This window comes from Poecilia mexicana, unplaced genomic scaffold (genome assembly GCF_051168715.1).
Source record: "Poecilia mexicana isolate PSO_F unplaced genomic scaffold, ASM5116871v1 scaffold_16, whole genome shotgun sequence".
Classification (NCBI taxonomy): Eukaryota; Metazoa; Chordata; class Actinopteri; order Cyprinodontiformes; family Poeciliidae; genus Poecilia; species Poecilia mexicana.
The window spans coordinates 23,320,277-23,344,680 of NW_028263385.1; the positions used below are offsets into that span (position 1 = coordinate 23,320,277).

General features: G+C 39.4%; 1 protein-coding gene and 3 long non-coding RNA genes across 4 annotated transcripts; 3 read left to right on the forward strand and 1 right to left on the reverse strand.

Annotated features, from left to right (window-relative positions):
• The first annotated feature begins 7,815 nt into the window (after positions 1-7,815).
• On the forward strand, positions 7,816-8,520 carry LOC106919547 (uncharacterized). Its single transcript, XR_001418649.2, has 2 exons — positions 7,816-8,031; positions 8,200-8,520. It is a non-coding gene; the product is annotated as an uncharacterized LOC106919547 (long non-coding RNA).
• Positions 8,521-8,973: 453 nt separating this feature from the next.
• LOC148155084 (paraneoplastic antigen Ma1 homolog) lies at positions 8,974-10,032 on the forward strand. The gene is made up of 2 exons (XM_088014025.1): positions 8,974-9,917; positions 10,006-10,032. The coding sequence occupies exons 1-2, from the start codon at positions 9,090-9,092 to the stop codon at positions 10,030-10,032; spliced, it is 855 nt and encodes a 284-aa protein (XP_087870151.1). The 5' UTR covers positions 8,974-9,089.
• A 1,977-nt stretch (positions 10,033-12,009) lies between these two features.
• LOC148155085 (uncharacterized) lies at positions 12,010-14,312 on the reverse strand. The gene is made up of 2 exons (XR_015765717.1): positions 13,869-14,312; positions 12,010-13,774 (listed from the first exon to the last, which is right to left on the reverse strand). It is a non-coding gene; the product is annotated as an uncharacterized LOC148155085 (long non-coding RNA).
• A 945-nt stretch (positions 14,313-15,257) lies between these two features.
• On the forward strand, positions 15,258-15,962 carry LOC106912141 (uncharacterized). The gene is made up of 2 exons (XR_001416827.2): positions 15,258-15,473; positions 15,642-15,962. It is a non-coding gene; the product is annotated as an uncharacterized LOC106912141 (long non-coding RNA).
• The last annotated feature ends 8,442 nt before the right edge of the window (positions 15,963-24,404 follow it).

Sequence of the window (24,404 nt, forward strand, 5' to 3'; positions counted from 1 at the left end):
GACAGGTAACTAATGTTTCAAAAAGGCGTTCATTTGTTCATGTTTGGACCAACCGAAAAGGCAATTCAAAAGATGGACAACATACTTGGAAAAAAATCAGAAACAGTGTGACAACAGATTAATAATAACTACGTCAGAGAAAAGTTTAGATACTGTAACTTGAAACATCAAGACCGCAATGTACAGAGCCCATAAATATTTACTCAGGCCCAAATATAGTGAGTAAGCTCACGAGAAATAGAGCAGATGGACTTTATTATCCAGGAAGCGCCCACTGTAATATAAATAATTTAGTGGAAAATAAATGTTATTTGCCTTAGTGTAACAATCTGAAATCCAAACAAACACCTACACTACTATCAACTGAAGACTAATACCAGAAACAGGTTTCCCCCTTTACTTTTCCATGGAACCTGTTGCTGCGTTCTTCCTTTATGGTTATGGTGCTTGACTCATCGAGAGGTCAGATTATAGGAAGTTAGTCATAAAATCCGAGCACACAGAGGATTTCGGATGGGATATAACAGCTGCAGATCCAAGAGTCTACCCTGTGTGTACCTCCAAATCGTTCAGTGACTCCACCACAGTCTACTTAAAGGGTATTAAACAGAATTTAGGGATGCTATGCCCTACAATCCCCACCATAACCTGTGCCATAAGCATTTAGAGAGACTACAGAAAGAAATCGCAGCCCCAGCATTTGCTCCAAGTTTTTAATTCAACTACTAACCTCAAAAGAGCAAATAAACATTGACTTTAGTTTGACTTCATAACTTTTTTCTTTATCTCAGCTTCTTTGTAATGTTCTGTTTTTATTACGTAAAGCACCTTGTACCGCCTTGCTGCTGAAATGTGCTATACAAATAATATTGATTGATAAACATACAAGAAGGATAAACATATTACAGTTGTTCTGTTTTATTCTTTAGATATTTTTCATGTCATGGAACCATCAAGATTTGGAAAACTTTCCAGCCTTCTGAGCCTTTTTTTTTGTCATGCAAGCTGCAACTTATGCTAATTAAAATGTCAAATCTAATCATTTCATATTTGTTTTAGGCTATAGTAAACCTTTTTTTACAATGCAATCATTATTTCACATATGGCTCTGCTCCTAATTCATAAATGCTCATAGCACAAAAGCAAACACAATAGTTTGAATCATGCTATTAAATGTTATACTCTGTAACTTATATTGAACTTAAATAAATCAAGAATAATTTGGAAAAACCAGAGGCTGAGAAAAAGACAAAAATGAAATATGTTTGGTGCCTTTCCAACACCGGTATAATCAGGGACAGATTAAACAAATGTTCTTTTTTTAAGTTTTACTGACTCTACTGGCCTTCATTTGAAAGTGGTCAGACAAGAAAATGACAAGAGAGAGGGGGAAGACATGCAACAAAGGTCATCAGACCAGGACGCGAAGCTGTGACAGCTGTGCAGAGGACTCCATACATGGGTTGTCCTTTATCTCTGTGCCACCGCAGCAGCCCTAAATAAATGTTCTTTTAACCGTTCCACGTTTTTGGACCTCACAAGATTTTTACACTGTGCATGGTCCGGTGGTCACACTTTCACACAGTTATACATTTGTGTGGTTTCGAAAACTGATGGTCTGACCGCCCATCCCCCTGATCTCCCACTGTCTGACCGTGAGAGTGCGGGATTCTCCTGAGCGCGGCAAATGAGACTGCAGGAGGGTTAAGAAATTAGGTGACTAAAGAATCTGGTTAAAGACTAAAATATATGAAAAAATAGTTACTCCTTCCACTAAAAGAAAAGCTGTGTTTCATCAAACCATAATCCCACCACTTTTGCTTTGACTATACATCCAGACAGACTTCTCTATAGAAGTTACAGTCAATGCTCCACCATAGGTCATTGCTATTGGTTGTGCTTTCTTTTTATTAGCTTTCCTCATGCTGGCATGTCGGCTCCCATTGCTGAATAAACTTTAAAAGCAATCCATAAATGGCAGCATCCATTATTACTTCCGTAAACAGTGCGGTGCTGTGTGACGTTGTTTTGGGGTTATAAACCGTTCACATAGAAGTCGAATTTAATTAGCAATGTGAACAACCGTGCAAACAAAAATGGATTTCAGCAAAAAAAAAAAAAAAAAAAAAAGGAATTGATAAATAAACAAACAAGGAAATGTTTCTAACAAAAACTCTAAGACTCAAAGGATCATAAGGTTTTCCTCAAATGCTATTCTTTTCCGTTTCTCTTCTCATCTAGCTTTCTAAATACCTTAAAGAAATTTACATATTAGGGCTGTTTTAAACAATTATTTCAGTAATCAAATATTTGCATGGATTATTCTGACTACTAAGTAATTGAATAAAAAAATGTGATAAAACAAAATATTGGTAAATACTGCCAAAACACCAGTATTAATATCAGATATTAACATCAGCCCAAATTTTCATGTTTGTGCATCCCTAACAATTACTTTTCTGTAGTTTTTATTAAATTAACCTGTAACAATAGTAGCTCACTTTTTGCGTTAACCTAGACAAAAATTACACAAAAATTTGAAATTTTATTCAATTTAATAATAAGGCTCAGAAAGACGCTTCTAAAAAAAAGAGTGTATATACTCCAGTCTTTAGTTTATGTTTTCATTGAACTCTCACTTTGCCAAGCCACTTACAGCTTTTGTGTCAATGCTAGCGATGGGATCTTTAGCTCCTTTGTCATACACAAAAACACACGACAGCTGTACCGCCACAGTGTGTTCTGCCACCCATTTGTTGCGACCAGTATGAAATAATTTTTTCCAGTCATCGGTAAAGCTATACTTATGCTAAGCATCAACTATAGCACAGCAGCCTGCAGTGTTGAGTCTTTCCGCTCCACCTGCATGGACACATCTGCCGTGCACTAGGCAGGAGAAAGGCCGTCGTATTCCAACCATTGCCCCAGTGATTTTAAGAATGCTTATTGATCCCCCAAAAAATGATAAAGCTCCAGACATTACAATCTGGAATGTCAATGAAATCCCCCAGGACTAAACATGAAAATTGGAAGTTATGCTGCTAGCATTTAGCTTTCGTCAACAACTCAAATAATCACCTGACCGGAACACTGTGCGCTAAATACAGTACAGTACAGTCAAAACACAATTCAACGAAACTTCGAGGCAGATAATTTGTCTCGAGAAATTTTAATGATTGAGATACTTGAATCATTCGAGGAATCGTTACAGCCCTAGCATATGTCGTGATTCACTGAGACCCAAAGCTTTGGCTTTGCATCCATGGTTTTGGTCAATAAAGACGCCCTGCTATGAAGTCCATTTATCAAGATGAGCTAAACTTTTCCTGGCTTTGCCGGTTCGAGTGTATCTAATGATTCGCCAAAACCAAAATGCATGAGCAACATCAAGAAAAAGCCCTTTTGCATTAAATTTAAAATACAACAGCAGAGTTTTATTTCCTCATTACCTTTTCTGTTTTATAAATAACAGCTTGCTGCTCTTAAATGAAAGCTTGATGGCAAGAAAGCAGGAAAGAACGAGAGGCACGCCAAAAGAAGGGAGAGACCCGCTGAGAAGCAAGCGCTATGGAGCAAATGCAAATGTGAGAGGGAGGAGAAGTGCAACGAAATGAAATCAATAATGAACGGCTCCATAACAGGAACTTAATCAGAACAGCAGGTCCCTATATTGCTCCTGACTAGCGCACGCATCACCGGCGTCGATTCAATTTACTCCCAGAACCCTGAAAAAATAAATAAAACATGGAAAATAAATTGAGACGCTCATTCAAATTCATTAGAACCCGTCCCTGTGTGCCTACAGTACATAATATCCCTTGAAGAAGTGGGGGGGGGGAGAAAATATGCCAACTACTCAGTATTGGTTTTGGAAAGAGAATACTGGTAAGAGAACTCTGTTATCACTGTCTTTTTCCTTTTGTCTGCTCACACTTCCCCGTCATTGCATTTAAATAAGCATATCATCCAGCATTTAGAACAGTACAGTCAAAGTACAATGGGTAAGAACTAAAAATAAATTGTTTTCTTAATATGTCTAGTTTTAACTGGCCTAATGGCATGCAATTCACACCAAATGTCAATAATGACCCAAGTAATCCCTACATAAATAGACGAGGCCAACATGTTCCACTAGATCCCTTTAAAAGAAGCTTCAATGTGCCTTTTCTTCAGCGCTGGAATCTTGCGAAATAACCGTGTCTAGAATCCATTGAATGCGTTACTGATTCCTGTTTTTTATTTTGAGGCCCTCTGTTAATGGTGCTTGGCTGGTGGAAAACTGACTCTTCTGTCAGAAATCTTGCGTAAAGCTCTTGTTTGTGGTTTATTTAATGAGGAAGAATGTTCTTACCACTTCCAGCATACGGCATGAGCAGTGTTCAGAAGTATAAAAATACTGGAAATAATCATACCACCATGATTTCCAACAACAAGGTTGTGAAAGCTTTAAGCCTTTATAAATCCATTACTAGGTGCTTTTTCTTCGATACTTTATTAAGGAGATTCCTTTTTAGAGGTCTGTAAATTGAGACTAATCTATCCGATGACATGGGGCAATATTGGTTTGCAAATACTGGTAGATTTCAAATATCTTCTTATTTTTCCATGCAGCATTGTTTCTTTTCCTCAGCTATTAATCTGTGTTATTCCACTTTGTTGTATAGCTTATGGGATAACTTGAGTTTATTTCTTTGTATGTGTGGGTTCCTTTGGTTGCTCCTGATATGAACAAGCTCATAAAAAAAAAAAAAAAAAAAAAACTTCAACTGTTGAAAACATATTTTACCGACTGTTTTAGAAGCAAGTGCTGTGTAAACTCGCTGAAAAAGTATGTATCATTCTTTGAATTAAATATGCGGTACTGTCCTCTGTTTAATGTAATTCTAGAGTGGCTTCATGATGTTGACATGAAGGCTCAGTTGGGGCCACACCATCTGTTGCAGACGTCCTTAGTTTCCTCCTTGCTGGAAGTGGGTATTCATGACTGTGACTGTACATTATTGTTGTCAAGCTTTAGAAATAATTTGCGATTTATCAGATGCCTTTGCTGGTCCTTTTGCAGCTACGTACCTTACAGTGCTTTGGATATTTGCACAGTGCAAGGGCCTCGCCACACACACACACACACACACACACACACACCCCCACACACACACACACACACACATAGGCACGCATACACATTTTTCGACAATCCAATTACATGACTAAGCCACTCAGAAAAGAGGGGGGGGAAAAATCATCAATCTCATAACATTATACACCAACAAAAGAAAGGGAAAAAGTGAAATCAGTGAAAGGCAACGTGCCGTAAAAATGCCAGCAAAATGACATGCGGAGCTAGGGTGTGGGTGGTCAACCAGGCACAGGAACTTTGTCCTTATGGCAGCACTGGATTGATGGCTTAATAGTTAGACCTGCTTTCTCAGATCCGCCAACATATTTTACCAAGCACTCTATTCTCAAATTTTCTAATTTTTTGCGTTTCTTCCTTTTTCATATCTTTCCGTCACTAAATGTTATAACTCATTTACTTTTTTTTTGTTTTGTTTCCATCACTACTTTGGCCCCAGATATTTAGACGGCTTCATTATCGCTGGCACCTCCTCAACACTGTCTCTAATTGAAAGATGAATGAGTTATTTGGGCTTAATCCATCACTCTGTCACCGGAAGAGAGGAAGAAAGTCCTAGAAGTAGTAAAGAGGGCAGGAAAGAAGATGAGAGGACCCAGAGAAGGGAGGAGAAGACAAACCCAGTGGAGAGTGGCAGCGGGAGATGGAGGCGAGCAAGGACAGGACGAGAGTTGAGAGGCATGAGGGTAAATATGAGGCTATAAAACTCTGCTGTAAAGATGATGTGTCATCCAGTATTATGGTCATATAACAAAAATAACTGGAGACAAATATTTTATTAAGGCATTTGTAAATACTCTTAAATAACTACAAAGCAATTTGTCATGAGCAAAACTGTTTGCAGTTTGTCTGAGTAGTACTATGTTCTTGTGCTTAAGATGAGCCAAGATGAGAATAAGTCTCAACCTTGACAGAAGAAAAGGCATTCCTCTGCTTCTGCATCGCAGCAGTTGTTTTTTTCACGAAGAGCCAACTGCAGAATCAACATGTACATCAAAATGTACATTTACAACTTCATAACAGTTATTTTAAAAGGCCAATACATCAATACTATTCTGCCATATGCAGCCTCCACTTGGTGTCTTGGATAACACTAAACCAATACCTCTGATTTCCTTTCTTTATTGCTATTTGAAGGTATGATTATTTTTTTCCAACTTACCTAGTGGAAAATGTCTATCTTCAAAGTAGCCAAAGAGTACATCACATTAGTATGTTAACATGCTGAACGAAGAACAGAAAAGTTTCTGTTTTATAGTTTTCAGTTTTTAATTTCTATCTTCAGGTCTTTGAAATTTTTGGAAGGACACGGTTTAAATTTTTTATGGAAATCACACAGACACATTAATTTATAATGCTAATTGCCGATTTGTTTAAATCTCTCTAATCATTGTCTTTGTTTCAAAATGCCAGTGAAATGTTCCATCACAGTTTTTCATCTACTTCTATAATAAGTAATTGATCATTCAAGGTTGTTAGATGAGAAGTCAAACATTTGTTCTTGGATCTTTGAATTTCATAAATCCAGGTCACAATTGGCTGGTCAAATCTTTACAAGAACTACTGAGAAACGGTGATGCAGAGCTGTACTTTGATTCATATGTTGTGGTTCATTCCACAGATACTTTAATCAGATTTGAATTCAAGCCATTTCAGGGATTGTCACAGCTTGATTTTCTTGTACCATAGCAAGAATACATTGCTTTGCACTGGTTGTTTTTGCCAGAGGTGCCACGAACAAATCAGAAAGTGTCCATTTTCAATACTTTTGCTCTGTCAAGTTCTAGAAATTGATGTGTGCCTCCATCCCTGAGATACTCTCCCTATCATGGCATTTTTTTGCTCCATGGCCTTTTGAGAAATGGTTATCACACAGGGAACAGTCAAGCTTGGACGATTTTGTAACTACCAGTCAGAACTGATTTTCTTCATTTTCCATTTTCAGCTCAAAGACAAGTATTGCACAAGAGGCTGATATGACATGAAGTGCTCTTTTTTTTTTTTTAACCAAGTGTTCGGTTCAAACAAACATCCTCCATCTGTCATGAAACCATAAATTGCCCCCCAACAAACTCCTGAGTAATTTGGAGCTGAAAATAGGGGTCAATAAGAGCACTAAATATCCGGGGAGAAACTGTCTTAGTGACTATCTCTGTTACACGTACGTTGTAGATGCCCATCTGTCTGAGACAAATCCGCCTGCATCATTTGACCTTGTAAAACAGAGTTTCACCTACATGAATAGAATTTCCAGGGGTGCATTGTCTTGACTGACCTTCAAGCTCTGTTTGTAAAGATTGATGTGCCTCCTTTATGTTGCCATATGAAGTTAGTACTCATAAAGCAAGTCAGTTTATTGCACCTCTGTGGCGCCTGCAGAGTTCAGGGTGTATTATCTCTATTACTGAGAACTCAGAGTGCACCTGTAGTACACAAGACAGTTCCTACAAGGATCTCATGGTACCATAACAGAATTATGCGTTATGTAACCAGGATAATTTTTCTATATTAGATGTAGTTTAGTTATTTTATTTTCTATTTTGTTAAATCTAATTTTATTTTGTTTTATTTAAAGATCTAATTTAAAAATCCTCCTTTGTTTTACTTTTTCGACACTAACCGGGCGAGAGCAAGGTTGTTCTCGCGAGGGTTTAACGTCATGTGACAGCTGCACGTCAGTCCTAAATTGACAGCCACTGCTTATATTGCTGCTAAATCGCACCTTGGGTAGCAGACGCTGTGGGACTTTGACGTGCAGGTAGGCTTGGGTGTTGTTCCCAAAGCGGTTTTGCTTTTGAATGTCGATTATACATCAATTGTATACCTCTGTTAAATTACAGACATATGGTCGCTCATCTGAACGCTGAAACGATCTTTGTTTGTCAAAAGAGGAACTGGTAAGTGTTGCTCGGGAGCTAGAATGCTAGCGCTAGCCTCCCAGCCTGTGATTACACACCTACATAAAAACACATTTGGATTGAAATTGCATGTAATTATGTAGGCTCAGATTCGGTTATTAAGAAATGCATGTACATGTACATTGATTGTCGGGCCTGTTTGCGCAGGCCAGGTGTGTTCCAGACCCCACCCCCGCTCGGAGTAGCTGAAGGATCTGGGACACATTAAGAATTGTCTGGTTTTGTACACTGACCGGACTGGCGAGCTAACCATAGCGGATTCAGAAAGTCACCCATAATCTGAGGAAACATCTCCAAACCGGAAGGAAAATTCAACCAACCACTTCACAGCTGGAACTAAATGACTATTTTTGTTTTTTCCCTTTCGTCACCGACAGAGACTTCCTTGGTTTAAGGAACTGGACTTTAAAGCTGTGAAACAATTTGTATATATTGTAAATATAAATACACTTCATTGATTTTGCACTCTCCAGTTGTATGTGTTTTGCAATTTGCCACTACCTCCAGTAGACGAACCTGGAACCTAGTTTTTCACTTGGAGTGACGTTGATTTGGGTTTTTTAATAATCTTAAAATGTAACTCGGGTTACATAGCTTGGCGAGCTAGCCAGGAGGTTGTTGGCATTTTGTAAAACACAAATTTATTTATTTTTCTCTCTTTTTTTTCTGTCATCAACAATATGGATGAATTTCAAAAACTCGACATAAAAATTCCCAACTCTGTTTTGGTTGAAGGCATTTCAGATGAAGATAGTAAAGAGGAAGTATTTGACTTTTTGAAACAATATGGTAAGATAACAAAGACTGAAATCATTTCTGAAGCTGATTCTGAGTTTGAGGGCCAGCTTGTGGTTGAATTTAGCAGTGGTACAGCAGTAGCTGAATTGCGTTCCATTTTACCATATTCATTCAAATCATCTGAAAAGTCAGACACATTTTTCATCTCTGAATTAGCTGTTGTATATGCAGAACATGTTTCACAGAGTAAAACTCATTCTTATTTATTTGAGTTACAGAAACTTGCAAAGCTCTCTGGCATGGATTTTGCGGAGGTGTTAAAATCCACGATGACTCAGATTGGACAATCAGTTGCTGAACTTCACTCAGCTGCTAAGATGGAGGATCCTGATGAGAAGTCTGAGGTTATGGCAGCATCTGCAGATCCAACAATGAAGGAAGAGCCAACGTTGTCAACCGCCCCTGATCCTACAGTTTCCAGACAGAGACTTGAGCAGCAACCTACCTCACGACGGAGACCTTCTCTTCATGAGGATGACATCCAACCACCCGAAGTCCAGCGCTACGTGGTGGAACACATTATGAAAACTGAGGAAAGTGCTTACCATCTACAAAGGCTCCGAGTGTTTTCTGGACGGCTGCCTAGACCAGCACATGAAGCAGACTACGAGACCTGGCATTCAGGAGTGGATCTGCTACTAAAAGACTCATCAGTTTCTGAGCTGCAACGATCAAGGAGGATCGTGGAGAGTTTACTTCCCCCAGCCGCTGATATGCTGAAGCATCTAAGTTCAGATACTCCACCTACTGTATATCTGAACATATTGGATTCGGCTTATGGCACAGTGCAAGATGGAGAAGAACTCTTTGCAAAATTCATGGACACTTTCCAAGATGCAGGGGAGAAGCCATCTTCATACCTCCAGCGGCTGCAGGTAGCATTAAACTTAGCCCTGAAACGAGGTGGTGTGTTAGCCAAGGATGTAAACCGGCATCTCATAAGCCAGTTCTGTAGGGGTTGTTGGGACAATACTTTGATTGCTGAACTCCAATTAAAACAAAAGAAATTGGTCCCACCCAGTTTCTCTGAACTACTACTACTTCTACGTACTGAAGAGGACAGGGAGGCAGCTAAAACTTCCCGGATGAGACAATATTTGGGGTCCAACAAACAAAAAGTAGTCAATCATGCACAATTGGTTTCTGTTGACGCAGGTGATGGTGGAGCAGTTGCTGCTTTAACCAAATTGACTCAGCAGTTGGCAGAACAACTGGCAGATGTACAGCGGCAGCTGGCTAAGCTAACATCCACAACCACCCAGCCCAGGACTACATCACAACTTAAGGTAACATACAGTAAGCAGGGTGAAAAAGGGGGCAATACAGTGACATCCAAACAGTCCCCACCAGTCCATGTTAAACCTGGTTATTGTTTCAGGTGTGGTGAAAATGGTCATATTAAGCCACAATGTAATAATGAACCAAACCCTGCTCTTGTTGCCAGAAAAAGGAAACAGTTTGCTCAGCGACAGCAGAACGTCTTTCAGAAGAAGTTAAACTAGGCATGGTTCCTGTTGCGGGACAAACCGGAACCAGTCCCAGCCAAACCAGTCCCCTTATTAAAGAAAAGACTGTTAAATGTACAAAACTGCAAGCCCAAGCTAATAAACTACCCACTCAGCTACCCAAAGGTTTGATTAGATCAAAGTGTGCTGCTGTTGTTGACATTTCTGGTCATGTGTGTAACTGCCTTTTAGACACTGGTTCACAGGTGACAACGATCCCAGTTTCTTTCTATAAAGATAAGCTAAGCAACCAACCTGTACTGCCTCTGGATAATTTGTTACAGGTTGAAGGTGCTGCTGGACAGTCTGTTCCGTATCTGGGGTATGTGGAGCTGGTCATCACATTCCCTGAAGACTTCATAGGAGTAAACACAGAGGTACCAACTCTTGCTCTTGTGGTCCCAGATACTAGTCCTGACAGGCCATCTAATGTACTTATTGGCATGAACACACTGGAGCCACTGTATGAACAACATCTTAGCAGTAACCATGTACAATTTCAACCCATGGCCCAAGGATATCGAGCGGTCCTGAAACTGCTACAGTTAAGGCACCAACAAAATCAATCAGGAAATGCAGGGACTGTCAGGCTGTTAAGCACCACTCCAGTCCTTATTTCACCTGGACAAACCATTGTCTTGGAGGGTTCTGTTAAAAACACCTCTCCATCTGCCGATAAGTGGGCCATTGTTGAACACCCTAGCTCACCTTTACCAGGGGGTTTATGTGTTCAGAGTTGTCTAATTACACTGCCACAGCATCCACCATATAAAGTCCCAGTGATCATGAAGAATGAATCAGAGCAGGAGGTGTTCATATCACCATTAACCATTATTGCAGACATTGGGTCAGCACCTACTGTTTTGTCACAACAAATTGCATCTCAAACCTCACAACAAACCACTTTGGAGTTTAACTTTGGAGACTCTCCCATTCCACCTGAGTGGAAGGAGCATATTATCAACAAAATGAACAGCATGCCTGAAGTATTCTCTCATCATGATATGGATTTTGGTTGTACAGATGCAGTTAAACATAGCATTAAACTTAGTGATGAAACGCCTTTTAAGCACAGAGCAAGGCCAATCCATCCCCAAGATCTGGAGGCAGTCCGTGAACATCTTAAAGACCTGCTCGAAGCTGGCATCATAAGAGAGTCTAAATCACCATTTTCCTCTCCAATAGTTGTTGTTCGGAAACGTAATGGTTCCGTCCGGCTATGCATAGATTACAGGAAACTGAATCTTCAAACTATCAAAGATGCATATGCCCTTCCTAATTTGGAAGAATCTTTTTGTGCTTTGACAGGGTCCAAATGGTTTACTGTGTTGGATTTAAAATCTGGCTATTATCAAATAGAGATGGCAGAAGAAGATAAGGCTAAAACAGCTTTTGTAACTCCCCTTGGATTTTGGGAGTGGAACAGGATGCCGCAAGGAATTACAAATGCACCTAGCACGTTTCAGCGGCTAATGGAGAGATGCATGGGAGATCTGCATCTTAAAGAAGTCCTTGTCTTCCTCGATGACATCATCATCTTTTCTGCCACTCTGGAAGAACATGAGGAACGGCTGCTGCGTGTGCTCTCCCGGTTGAAGCAGTTTGGACTAAAGCTCTCTCCAGAGAAATGTAAGTTCTTTCAGTCTTCTGTACGTTATTTGGGACACATTGTCTCTGAAAAAGGAGTTGAAACTGATCCAGAAAAGATTGATTCTTTAAAATCCTGGCCAGTCCCCCGCAACCTTAAAGAGTTGCGATCTTTTCTGGGTTTTGCTGGATATTACCGAAGATTTATTAAAGACTATGCTGCTATTGTCAAACCACTTAATGAGTTAACCCGTGGTTATCCTCCTGCCCGCAGCCCTGCAAAACTGAAGAAACCAGAAGGAAAGTACTCGGATCCAAAGCAATCCTTTGGAGATAAATGGACTAGCCATCAGCAGATTGCCTTTGAAACAGTCATTTCCAAATTGACTACAGCACCTGTTCTTGGGTTTGCAAATCCACAGCTGCCATACATTTTACATACTGATGCCAGTACAAATGGGTTGGGAGCAGTATTGTACCAAGAGCAGGAGGGCAAGCTGCGTGTTATTGCTTATGCTAGTCGAGGCCTGTCTGTCAGTGAGTCAAAATATCCTGCTCATAAACTGGAGTTTTTGGCCCTGAAGTGGAGTGTTACTGAGAAGTTTCATGATTACCTCTATGGGACTAACTTTACAGTTGTCACAGATAGCAACCCTCTCACTTATGTTCTTTCTTCAGCCAAGCTGGATGCTACAGGTCACCGGTGGTTAGCAGCACTGTCCACCTACTCATTCAAACTGCAGTACCGTGCTGGAAAACAGAATTTTGATGCTGATGCTCTGTCCCGACGCTCACATGAAGATACTTCTAGTGATCAGCACTGCGGAGAGAGGGAGCTCATTCAACATCTGACCAGTCAGTTGGGTAATGGTGAGAAAACGCATCACATTTCCCCTGAAATTGTGGATGCCATCTGTCAGAGTTGTATAATCCGAACCCAGAACCAAACTGAACTTAGTCGATCTGTCGCACTGGTTGAGTCTCTATCTGTTTCTGTTAACTCCATCCCTGATGGGTTCAGCAATGAAGAGTTGCATGGCTTGCCTCTAATCCCCTCTCTATCTCAGGTCGATCTCCAAGAAGAGCAACAAGCTGACCCTGCTATTCGTGAGGTCATTCACCAGCTGGAGACTGGTGAGAAGGTCCTTCCATCGGTTCGAGAGGAGCTACCTGACCTTCCTTTGCTCCTGAGAGAGTGGAACAGGTTAGAGTTGGTGGATGGAATCTTATATCGGAGAAGACATGATGGAGATAAACTTATCTACCAGCTAATCCTACCGCCCAAGTTACGACCAGCTGTTTTAAAGAGCTTGCACCATGATATGGGGCATATGGGCATCGAAAGAACAATTGATCTGGTGCGCCAACGCTTCTTTTGGCCCAAAATGACACTAGAGGTGGAGACTTTTGTCAAAACCTGTGGTCGTTGCATAAGGCGTAAAGCTCAAATAGAAAGAGCAGCTCCATTAATAAATATTCAGACAAGCCGACCACTTGAACTGCTATGTATGGACTTTTTAACCATTGAACCTGACAGCAGTAATACTAAGGACATTCTTGTTCTCACTGATCATTTTACCAAATTTGCAGTTGCCATTCCTACCCCCAACCAGAAGGCAAAGACGGTTGCAAAGTACCTCTGGAATGAATTTATGGTTTATTATGGAATTCCAGAGCGTATACATTCAGATCAGGGTACAGATTTCGAGTCCAAGCTCATTAAAGAGCTCTGTGAAGTTGTAGGCATGAAGAAAAGCCGAACTACCCCGTACCACCCACGAGGGAATCCAGTCGAGCGCTTCAACCGCACTCTGCTCAATATGCTTGGAACCCTGGAAATGAAACAAAAGTCAAAATGGCGAGAGTATGTCAAACCTTTAGTACATGCATATAACTGTACAAGAAATGAGGTAACAGGGTTCACACCTTATGAACTCATGTTTGGTCGTTGTCCTCGTCTTCCTGTGGATTTGGCTTTTGGTTTACCCGTCAGAGAACAATCATCCATCTCTCATTCAGAGTATGTTAAGAATCTGCAATCCAGCCTGAAAGAAAGCTACAAACTAGCTTCTGAGAATGCCCTCAAATCAGCTGCAAAGAACAAGACCCGTTTTGATCAGAAAATTACACCATGCAGTTTGGAGATAGGAGATCGAGTACTGGTTCGCAACATCCGTCTGAGGGGTAAGCACAAGCTGGCAGATAGATGGGAACCAGGGGTGTACGAAGTTGTTGACAGAGCTGAAAATGTACCAGTTTACACTGTACAACCTGAACACAAAGAGGGACCAACTCGTACTTTACATAGAGACCTGTTGCTTCCTTGTGGTTTCCTGCCAGTTTGCTCCACAGAAGACCCTTCCATCTCCATGCCTGTCTCACAACGAAAGACTCGCAGCCAGGATGGTTGCCATCCAGATGTTCCTGATGCGATGCAGGAGGATGAGGATGCTGAGCCATATGTGCCAGAAGTTTTCATCCCATTCCCAACCAGATTCAGTGTGAAGGTGAGAAAATTCAAGTCATCACCGGAATCCATTACTTTGCAGCCTATTTCACCTTTGGCTCAAAGTGATGCTGAAACACCAGAGCATCCTGTACCTCTAATTCAGAGCACAGACCTTGAGACTGCTAGTCCATCTGAAAATGAAGAATCCTGTTTAACAACTGATTCATCACTGTCTCACCATGAAGACAAGCTACCTGTGGAACAGATTGAGACAGAGGAACTTTCTGAACCACATGTAGCTGAGCCTGTGAAAGTACACATGGAGGGAGAAGTACCTGACGAACACTTACCTGAGGTTCAAGAACCTGACGCTGAGGATCATCTGGTCGTTCAATCTGAGTCATCCACAGGTCCTGCAAATGTCAGCTCACCCTATAACTCAGTTGAGGCTGAAATATTGCCCAGGCGATCAGATAGACAGCGTCAACCTCCTAGTCGTCTAACATATCCTGTGTTGGGTAAGCCACTCATTTCAGTAGTTCAGACTCTATTGCATAGTTTGGCAAATGTGTACACTGAGGCTCTCAGTCAAGTTTCTAATGTAAATATTCAGAAAAATTAATTCAAGTAACCATGCAACGGGACGTGCAGGAATTAAAGAGGGGAGGATGTAACCAGGATAATTTTTCTATATTAGATGTAGTTTAGTTATTTTATTTTCTATTTTGTTAAATCTAATTTTATTTTGTTTTATTTAAAGATCTAATTTAAAAATCCTCCTTTGTTTTACTTTTTCGACACTAACCGGGCGAGAGCAAGGTTGTTCTCGCGAGGGTTTAACGTCATGTGACAGCTGCACGTCAGTCCTAAATTGACAGCCACTGCTTATATTGCTGCTAAATCGCACCTTGGGTAGCAGACGCTGTGGGACTTTGACGTGCAGGTAGGCTTGGGTGTTGTTCCCAAAGCGGTTTTGCTTTTGAATGTCGATTATACATCAATTGTATACCTCTGTTAAATTACAGACATATGGTCGCTCATCTGAACGCTGAAACGATCTTTGTTTGTCAAAAGAGGAACTGGTAAGTGTTGCTCGGGAGCTAGAATGCTAGCGCTAGCCTCCCAGCCTGTGATTACACACCTACATAAAAACACATTTGGATTGAAATTGCATGTAATTATGTAGGCTCAGATTCGGTTATTAAGAAATGCATGTACATGTACATTGATTGTCGGGCCTGTTTGCGCAGGCCAGGTGTGTTCCAGACCCCACCCCCGCTCGGAGTAGCTGAAGGATCTGGGACACATTAAGAATTGTCTGGTTTTGTACACTGACCGGACTGGCGAGCTAACCATAGCGGATTCAGAAAGTCACCCATAATCTGAGGAAACATCTCCAAACCGGAAGGAAAATTCAACCAACCACTTCACAGCTGGAACTAAATGACTATTTTTGTTTTTTCCCTTTCGTCACCGACAGAGACTTCCTTGGTTTAAGGAACTGGACTTTAAAGCTGTGAAACAATTTGTATATATTGTAAATATAAATACACTTCATTGATTTTGCACTCTCCAGTTGTATGTGTTTTGCAATTTGCCACTACCTCCAGTAGACGAACCTGGAACCTAGTTTTTCACTTGGAGTGACGTTGATTTGGGTTTTTTAATAATCTTAAAATGTAACTCGGGTTACAGTTACTTACCCGTTTCCTATAAAGTAACTACAAGGCACATGCACTACTTTTCATATACCTATGACTTCCCTCTTTGGTAGAGTGGGTATATAAGCTACAATACATCATCTAGAGGTTCAGGGGGGTTTGTGAGGTTTCGGAAAGTGGCAGACTAACTGGACAACCCCCTATGCTGCCCCAGTTCTGCTGAGCATCGCACTAGCAGGACTAGAAATAGTTTTTTTTGGCACAAACTTGTGAAGCCTATTACAAAACAATGTTATCCTATAGCTACTTTCTAATCAACTCAACAGTACTCTTGAGATTATTATCCATTTGGAAGACCACTTTGTGCCAAAGCTTTTACTTCTTAGCCTGTTGTCTCGTTTGCTGTAGTAGAGTGTCCTCATAATGTTTCCTCATGATGCTATTTAGTTTGTGAAGAGTATCTTATTCTCCTTCAGCAAAGCAACTTCACAAAATGATGCCTCCACCTATGTGCTTTATAATTAGGTTATTATTCTTAGCTTTGTAACCTTAACATTCAAGACATCTCAGTGTTTTACCCAAAGATAAAGTAGATGTGAAGGTCCTCAGTTCTCTTCCTAATTTAATGTCAGACAGTGTGGAAAAAAAACACTATCAGACTCTGTTTCTATAGTTACTGTACATATCTGGTTTCAGTTACGTATACATCACGCTAAACTATCACTGCATTAAATTGCACAATGCATTCCTCAAGATGTAAGATATATATTCAGAAAGTAAAAAATTATTCTGTTCACTTTGGTCCTGCTTAAATAAATCTAATCCTCAACAATTCCTGACAATTTAACTGTATTCTGTTTTCTAGGCACAGGCCAGAGCTATGGGGTCACGATCAGGTAAATCACAAAAATAAAAGCAATAGCAAAGGACATAGAGTTGGAAAACCGTTTGTAGGTTGCACCTGGTATTAAGTATGTCTAGATGTAATAGATGTCTATTTGCTTGGGAAAACGGGGAAAAAATTGGTCTGCTTTAGTACAATGAAAGAATATAAAGCTTATGGTGCTGGCTCAAATAGGGAAAAGATGATCTAATGCTAGACGGTGATATTTCCTCACAGAGAATCTGGAACTGTCCACCTACAGTGACAATCTGTTTGAATCAAAGACGGAAAGAGAAGACAGGATCCTCATTACGGGTGCCATAAAACCAGCAGCTCAGCCAAGACCAGCCGCCTGAGGTCACAATAATGCCGAGACACTATACTATGAGCTATCCCTCACCGATGACATATAGAGTCAAAGCACCTATTTGTTCTGTGTGTGTGAATACTGAACCCATTACTTGAAGTTTAAATACTGTGTTGGTATACTTCTCAATAAAGCTCCCTCTCAGGGTGGAGAGGTTTTAGAAGCTGGATCTGCACAAGTTTAAGTACATTTTCATTTAATATGTTTTCTTTCTGCTGTTTGTGTTGGTAATTTAGATTATTAAAACAGGACTTTACAGGATAAACTCTACCAATTTTCCCGATACAAAAGCCACATGGAAGCCCCAAATACAGATTTTCCTCTCCAAATGAATGAGCAAGATGATCCACCGGAAAACCTCCTTCAACCCTGGCTTTATTTCATCAGTAGGCTCCATGTGTTTCCTGTTTCCTCCACCATAGCTTCATTTTCACAATTCCTAAGATTTTCAAGCACAGACAGAAAATGTTTCTTTTTATTTGATAACCTGGAGAGAGTGGTGTGAGTGCTGCCAACACTTCTATAGAAAGTGATATAAAGAGTGCCAGTGCTGCCAGATTTTGTAGGTGTTGAGCTGGTGGATGGGTGTAGTGCAAATGCTTGGGTTTAAGGCATCCAATAATGTCTTTCCTGAGACCATCTTGGAAAGGGGATTTCAACTAAAAACAATTTCTAATACCACCATAGCACTCATCTCCATCGTGTAAAAATGGTCATACCTATTGGCTTTGTTTCCACACAAGGCTTTTAGGAATCCCATTATGTAGGATTAATAACTGAATTTATTATGCTGAAAACAGCAATGATTTTGAAGGTTGTTCATGTTTTTGTGGGGATCCAGAAAATTTTCTTTCTTCTAAGGAAAATTTATTTTCACATAGAAACTGTACATTTTCTATTTGTAGGTTTTCCTGCATCTGGACAGGTACAGGTTTAATGTCTGTTTAGAATTTGGCTTAGTCATTTGTTTATTTACATAACTGGTAAATAGCATAAGAGTTTGTGGTTGTTACAGTATATCCTTACACATAATTCAATAGCTAAGGACGAACATGGGTTTTCAGATAACAGAGAATGAAAAGAAATTGTGTGCATATTTTTTTTTCTTTTATAACAAAAAAAACAGCCCTCTTAAAAACAGAGTCAGGCAAACACACCATCTGTCTTTTAGCATATGCTGTAATAGAGTTGGCTATTTATGGCAGGGAATAATTTGTCTATCTTTAATGCATGTCTTTAATTCGCCTGTTGGTTATTAAAGTTTTGATTAAAAAGTGTCTATTCTATAAATATAGTAGAAAATAAAAAGATATATAAGGAGTGATTTCTTTTTTTTGTCTTTATGTAAAATATAAGGTATGTAGGTAATAAAATAGACAAAAAATGATTGCTTTACAATTGCTACTAATCTAGTCACACACCACAAGGTGGCGCTTAATTGAGGGATTGTGGAAGTTTATTCACCATGTGTTTGGATTATTTAATTACAGATGGTGTAGACTATTATTTATAAAAGGTATATTTGTGCAGCATCTCGGTCTAAGATGCTGCATGCGCCCATGGGTGGCGTCTGTAATGTAATGGGTAAGTACATATGTACCATTTGCAAAGCTTTACTGTTACAACCCTACAAATTATGCTTACAGAATTCTGCTTTAGTTTACTCAAACCCTGCTGCACGATAGACTGTGGCAAACTAATCCAAGACAGTTTTTGCTTCACTGGTAGAAAATTTTAAGGAGAGTTAACTTTACTGTTAGAGGTATAAACAGCTACATAACTGCCCATTCTGACCAGGGAGTTTGCAAAGTTTGGCAAAAGCCACAAACTTTTTCAAAGTCAAAGGCCATTTATTGCTTGATTTAACGGAAAACACAAAGGGCAAAGGAGTAGGTTGGACGGCTTTGTCTCATTTGTGTGAGCCACCAGGATCACTGGCTCTTATCAGTGAGAAGGAGAACGAGGGTGGAAAATCAACACAGAAAATACTTTAAATCGGTCATCTGAAAGAATTTTTGACTTTCGTAACTAATTACAGTTTTTTCCTAAATGTAAATCTCAGACGGAATAATTTACCACACAAGCACCTTTTTTTTTTTCTTTTTATGCTGACACATGTTTAACTAACACACTTGCTGTTAATGAATTAAAGCTATCATTTTCACTACTCCTTGTTTTACCTTCTGTTAAATCTTTGTGGCTGCTAAAGCAATATATTATATTACATGTTGTGCAACTGAATGAAAAACAGCAACACTAACACAACCTCAATAGAGTTGAGCTAACTCTGCCAAAATATTCCAGAAAGGAACTAAAAGATAAACTAAAGCACATTTGTGGTATTTCACATTCTGTCAGAAATAAAAGAAAATATCACTGCTCTCTTTTTTTACTGCCAACTAAAGAAAAGAATTACTGCAAGTTCAGCCAATATTTAGCACAAAATAATGGACAATTGAAAACAAATAAGTTGTCCATTAATTGTAGGAAAGCCTTAAAGACCTTGCAAATGATGAAATGTCAAACAGTAAAGCAGGAGAGTTTCATCCAGGGTTTTCTCCTACATCATACTCCTTTGTAAAACCTGACAGATTACTGTTTTCTTAACTCCACTTTTGCTGCTCCCTCTGGATTTCTGTCCAATATGAGCTCAGATCCCATGTGTGTTCTTCTACCACCCAAAAACCTTGTTTTTTAAAAAAAAAAAAAAAAACAGTAGCTCCACTGATCTTTATCCTTTGTTTTAATTCACTTTCATATTCTCAAGACAAACAAAAGAACTTTGTAAGGCATAAAACTAGTAATCGCTGATTATTTTTGACAGCATAGTTCAAATATCAACTCTATTCCCATTGCACTGGCCCCCAAGAGACTCCAAAAATCTCAATCTTAATCAAGAACTGAGTATTTACTGAAGTGTCCTCATTTCTTGACATGACAGTAGTTGTGCAACAAATCAGCACTTTACGGTTAGTATTTTTAGAATGAAAACACTCACTGCAGATACAGTCAACTAGTCTGTCCGCACTGTCTCCATTTTGAAACATCCACAAATTCTTGAGGCTGAACTCATTCAGTAACAGAGGCGGTTACTGTCTGGTCGGCTGGAGAGCTTGAGCAAAGTTCTAGCCAGTTTTACTGGCAAACAGAGAAACACGTTCCAGCAAATAGGATAATGTACAGCATAACGATGAGTTGGCTCCAAATACTGTTTGCCTAAGCCCTGTCTTTTATAACAAAGAAAAAACTGTTGTTCACACACCGTAAATCCACTGGTCCTTGGTGGCTGTGTGAGTGCCTGTATAATGAGAACAGGCTGTTTGTGCATGCATGTGTGTATTTGTTTGTGAGATGTTCACGTTGCATTTAACAGGAACTCCGCAGTCGGAGCAGTTGCATCAGCCTTAATTCTTGAAGAAGGATTACAAAAATGACACGGCTGCAATATTTTTAATATTATGCGCCAGATGGAAGTGCAATGCGTCTAGAAAGTGTGGGTCATTGAATGCCACACTGCAAGCAATCAGTATAAAAAGAGCCAAAGCTCTGTATTCGTCATTGCATCTTAAGCTGGATGTGCATCACTTTTGTCTTTGAGATGGTTATCAGTGTCTTGCACAAGTAGAGGAAAGCTGGTCAAGACGTTTTCCAACTATTCACTTTCGGGAGCAGAATAAAAAAAAGCAATCAACACTTTTGCAGGTTTTATTTGTTGGATTTTTTACTTTTTCATACACCAATATGAGTTGATTTATCACGTAAATTTCAAACGCAATACTTTAAGTTTCTGCTTGAAAAGGCACCGAATAGGCAACTTTGAAGATAACTGAGACAGCTTTTGAGCAAATGTATAAAAAGTGTACTTTTGGCATTGTGCTCCAACAGGTGTATTCATCACTACTGCTCTCTTTCAATACACAGAAAAAGGAAAGACTTTCATGATTAATCTCCCTGACAAGCTTTAAAGGGTCTGCACGTCAGCTGACATTTACACATCTATGAAACTCCAGTAAAATCATTTAATAAATGGGAGAGGGTGTCTCGGCAGACTTGAATCCCTCCTTAGGGTTCTAGAGACTGAGTGTTGCTTCAGAATGAACTAAGTCTCCAATTTATCTAGTCAAGACTTCAGCAAATGCACTCTACACTGTGGCGATCCTTCTGTCTCACTTAAAGTCCCGATCTGCTTTGGTGATCAGTTCCACACAAGAATTTCTCTGATTATTTAAAAGAAATTGTTGCAGCTTGCCAATGCAAAGAAAGGCAACAAAGTCGAAGGAACTGGTGAATCCCCTGACCATTCCTAGTATTCATCATTCTTTAAGGGAAAAGCTTGGAAGCCTTTTGTGTATTTTGACACTCGCTCAACTGCTTGAAAATATGGCAAAAATTGTCCAAACAGAAAGGGTGAAAAATTACTGCATTAGTGTGTATGCGCTTTAGCCTCAACCTATAAACTAATTTTCAGAGGTGCCTCTTTTCATATTGATTTAAAGCAAAATCTTAAACCACTTTGCAGTCAGGCCAGTGAGTGCACCTGGCTTTAGTTACTGTATGTCAAACACTCAACTCAGGATAAATCAATGCAGACCTGAGAGTTGTTCAACAGTTTTTGTATTCGGGCATCAAGTTAAAAAAAAAAAAAAAAAACTTTGTTGGACCAAACAAACAATCATTAAAGCAAAAAAAAAACTTAAGGAGATTCTTCAGGCTAAAATAAAATGCAATAACTTGTATAAAAAGTTATTGGTTTGGCATAGAATGAAAGCCTTTTCAGTACACCATGTGAAGTGGTTTATATTTAAAGTGGTCACTAAAGTAGTCTAGAAGAGACAAAGCATGCAGTGGTTTATGAGTCGGCCATTCACAATTATTGCAACTGCTGTCGCTAATGAGTGCCTTAGCTACATGGCTAATTACCAAAAGCCATGTAGCTATTGGTAATTAGTGGCACCAGTAGACATGAGCCTGTTCCTGCTGTTAAAGTACGCATTAAGTGTTTCTTTTGAGTCTTGTATTTCATGGCCTGCCTATGTGAAGAATACACTGGTTACCAGCATCAGCTCCACAAACTTCCATCATTCCATTTCTAAGATTCAGGCTACGTTTACACGAGACCTCTGTCTGGAAACTTTCAGTATGTTCAGATGTTGTTTGGGGAAGTTTCACATTTTGAGAAGAACATGAAGACACCTTGAATCCACTGTAGTTGTCATGCCAAGCCACTATGTGGCACTGTGATTTTAGAGTGTCATTGAAACACGCATGTGATTGTGACCCTCTCCATCGTCCATCTCGTTAGTTTTCACCTCATTTAGAAAACAGTAACGCATCTCCGATGAACCAAGTGCTCATGTGACACGTATATATTCCTTATAAGAAGCTGTGTTGAACTGAACAGGTAGCACTCACAGCACAATATTTGTTCCAACTGCCCAATCAGAATTTCACAATTTCTATGTGAAAATATATTCCTTTAAAAATAAAAATAAAAATTACTGGTTCCAGTTCCCCACAAAAGCATTCTTATTACTACTGAATAAATAGTAATAAGTTACTTGACTGTGCTATAAATTGTGCTATGAACATGGAAAACTCAAAATACCAGTCCCTTTAAATAAAGTAATTAAATCATGCTATGATGTTTTTTTCATGAATATTTGTGTTATTAACAGGTTACTTTGCAAGCGTGATATATTCCCTCATCATTGTCATACATTGAAAATCTTGTACCAGTTTATGCAAACTCATAATGTCAAAAAATACACATACTGGTTTGCAATGCTCTACTAATAATGCTTGCAGGCACTGGAGACCTTGAGAAAGTGACTGCGCACATTTTATGTCTCTTCTCATTATTTTAGCATTTTTTCATATCTTTCTCTTTTTCCGTCAAGGGAATGATCTGTAGTCTGATTTTTATTAGCTGACCAGTGTTACAAAATGTAATTATGACAAAAACAAACAAGGCTAAATATTGCTCTAATTAGGTTCTTAAACAGTTAGCAGAGGGAGTGGGAGGAGAAGATGCTGGATGATGATTTGGCAGCAAATCTTGCCTGCACTGCTGGAGGTGTGCTGCAGTGTAACCCTGTGGAGTCCACTGTGTAATTCTGGATAATGCTTTTCTTCACCATCATTTTCTCTCTTCAATTTTTTTTTATCACCCCTTTTAATCACAATTTTCTCCTCGTCTTTAATCTAGTGTTTTACTGTTCTACTAACAGCCCTTCTGTTCTCCTAGCTATCACCATGAGCTTTACCAATCAAATGCAAACTGAATACACAGAGCTGCAAATGATGCTGGGTAACAAGCCTTTGCATATATTCATTATGGTGATAGTGAAAGAAATCATTGTTTTGGCTCCATCAAATCCTCCCCAAAACGATAACTCTCGCAATATACTCCGTTCTTCGATAAAGATTTTCAATTACAAAATGTACAACCTTCTGGTGCTTTACTGTACCACTTCTGAATACCCTGACATGCTAATTTCGAAAATCTCCTTTTAAAACAAAAGTCTGCAATAGTTTTGCAGATTTTGAAAAATATTTGAACAATGGTGTATGAAAAATGAAAATAAAAGAAAGAGCTTACTGGAGACTTTCCAAAAAACAAAAAAACAAAAAAAAGCCATTTTTACCAATAAAGGTGTTTTCTGAGCAAACAGCTATCATCACCATGAGATCAGTCTGGTCCAAGATGACTGCTGTGATGGCACAAACATGAATTGCACATTGCACTGCCTGAAAACCAAGCCAATTTAATACATACATTGAAAGTATGAAAAGCAGTGACAGTTGTTAGAAAAGAAGGGACCTATTCACATTTACGTCTTTATGTTTAGCCATGACCAGTTAGTTAATTTTTTGCCATTCCGGTCGTATTTCTCCTTTAGTGCAAACTCACTTTGCATATGAATAAAAAGGGGATGTTTGTTCTTTTCCAGTGTTTGTCCTCTCAGTCTATTTTTCGTGTGTCCCTTGATAAAGCAACCTGGTTGCTTCTTGGGTTAACTTTAAACAGTTCATCTTTGGATTAACTCTGCTCTCTTTGTTTTTCAACTCAACTGGTCGCTAAAGTTTTTCGGCTGCCAGGGAT